General features: G+C 71.5%; 1 protein-coding gene across 1 annotated transcript in view; it reads right to left on the minus strand.

Annotated features, from left to right (window-relative positions):
- PNRC1 (proline rich nuclear receptor coactivator 1) overlaps nt 1-348 on the minus strand; it is a 2,539-nt gene extending 2,191 nt beyond the window's left edge. Inside the window, 1 exon segment of the mRNA XM_019472760.1 lies at nt 1-348. This exon segment is cut by the window's left edge and continues 14 nt beyond it. Within this exon segment, the coding sequence (XP_019328305.1) occupies nt 1-197 (197 nt within the window). The 5' untranslated portion in view covers nt 198-348.
- Nucleotides 349-418: the final 70 nt, after the last annotated feature.

The raw sequence follows: 418 nt of genomic DNA on the forward strand, positions 1-418 counted from the left end.
CCCTTCCCCCGCCGGCCTCCCTTCAGCGCGGGCCGCGCGGTGCCCCCCGGGCCCGCCAGGCAGCAGCTGGGCTGGTTCTCACAGTTGCTGTCCCCTCGCCTGAGGCGCTGGAGAAGAGTGGAGGGCAGCCGCCTGGGGTCTTCGGTGCCTGCCGAGATCCGAGCCAGGAAGGGCGGCGGCGCCGTGGTGGTGACCATGGTGGGACGTGGATACCCAGAGCTGTACCGGGAAGAGGGGTCGAGCCCGGGCGGGGATGAGCGGGTCGGGTCGCTGGGAAGCGTCTGCCCGGGCTTTGTGGGCTGAGATGGTGGCGCGATCGGATCCGCTGCTAGGAGAACATGGCGGGGGAGTGAAAGGAGCAGCCACCAGCGCCCCGGTGTTGTTGCCCGAGCGGGGCACACCCCCTTCCGCTCCAGCG

Source organism: Aptenodytes forsteri, unplaced genomic scaffold (assembly GCF_000699145.1).
Source record: "Aptenodytes forsteri isolate BGI_AS27 unplaced genomic scaffold, ASM69914v1 Scaffold20, whole genome shotgun sequence".
In the NCBI taxonomy this organism is placed as follows: Eukaryota; Metazoa; Chordata; class Aves; order Sphenisciformes; family Spheniscidae; genus Aptenodytes; species Aptenodytes forsteri.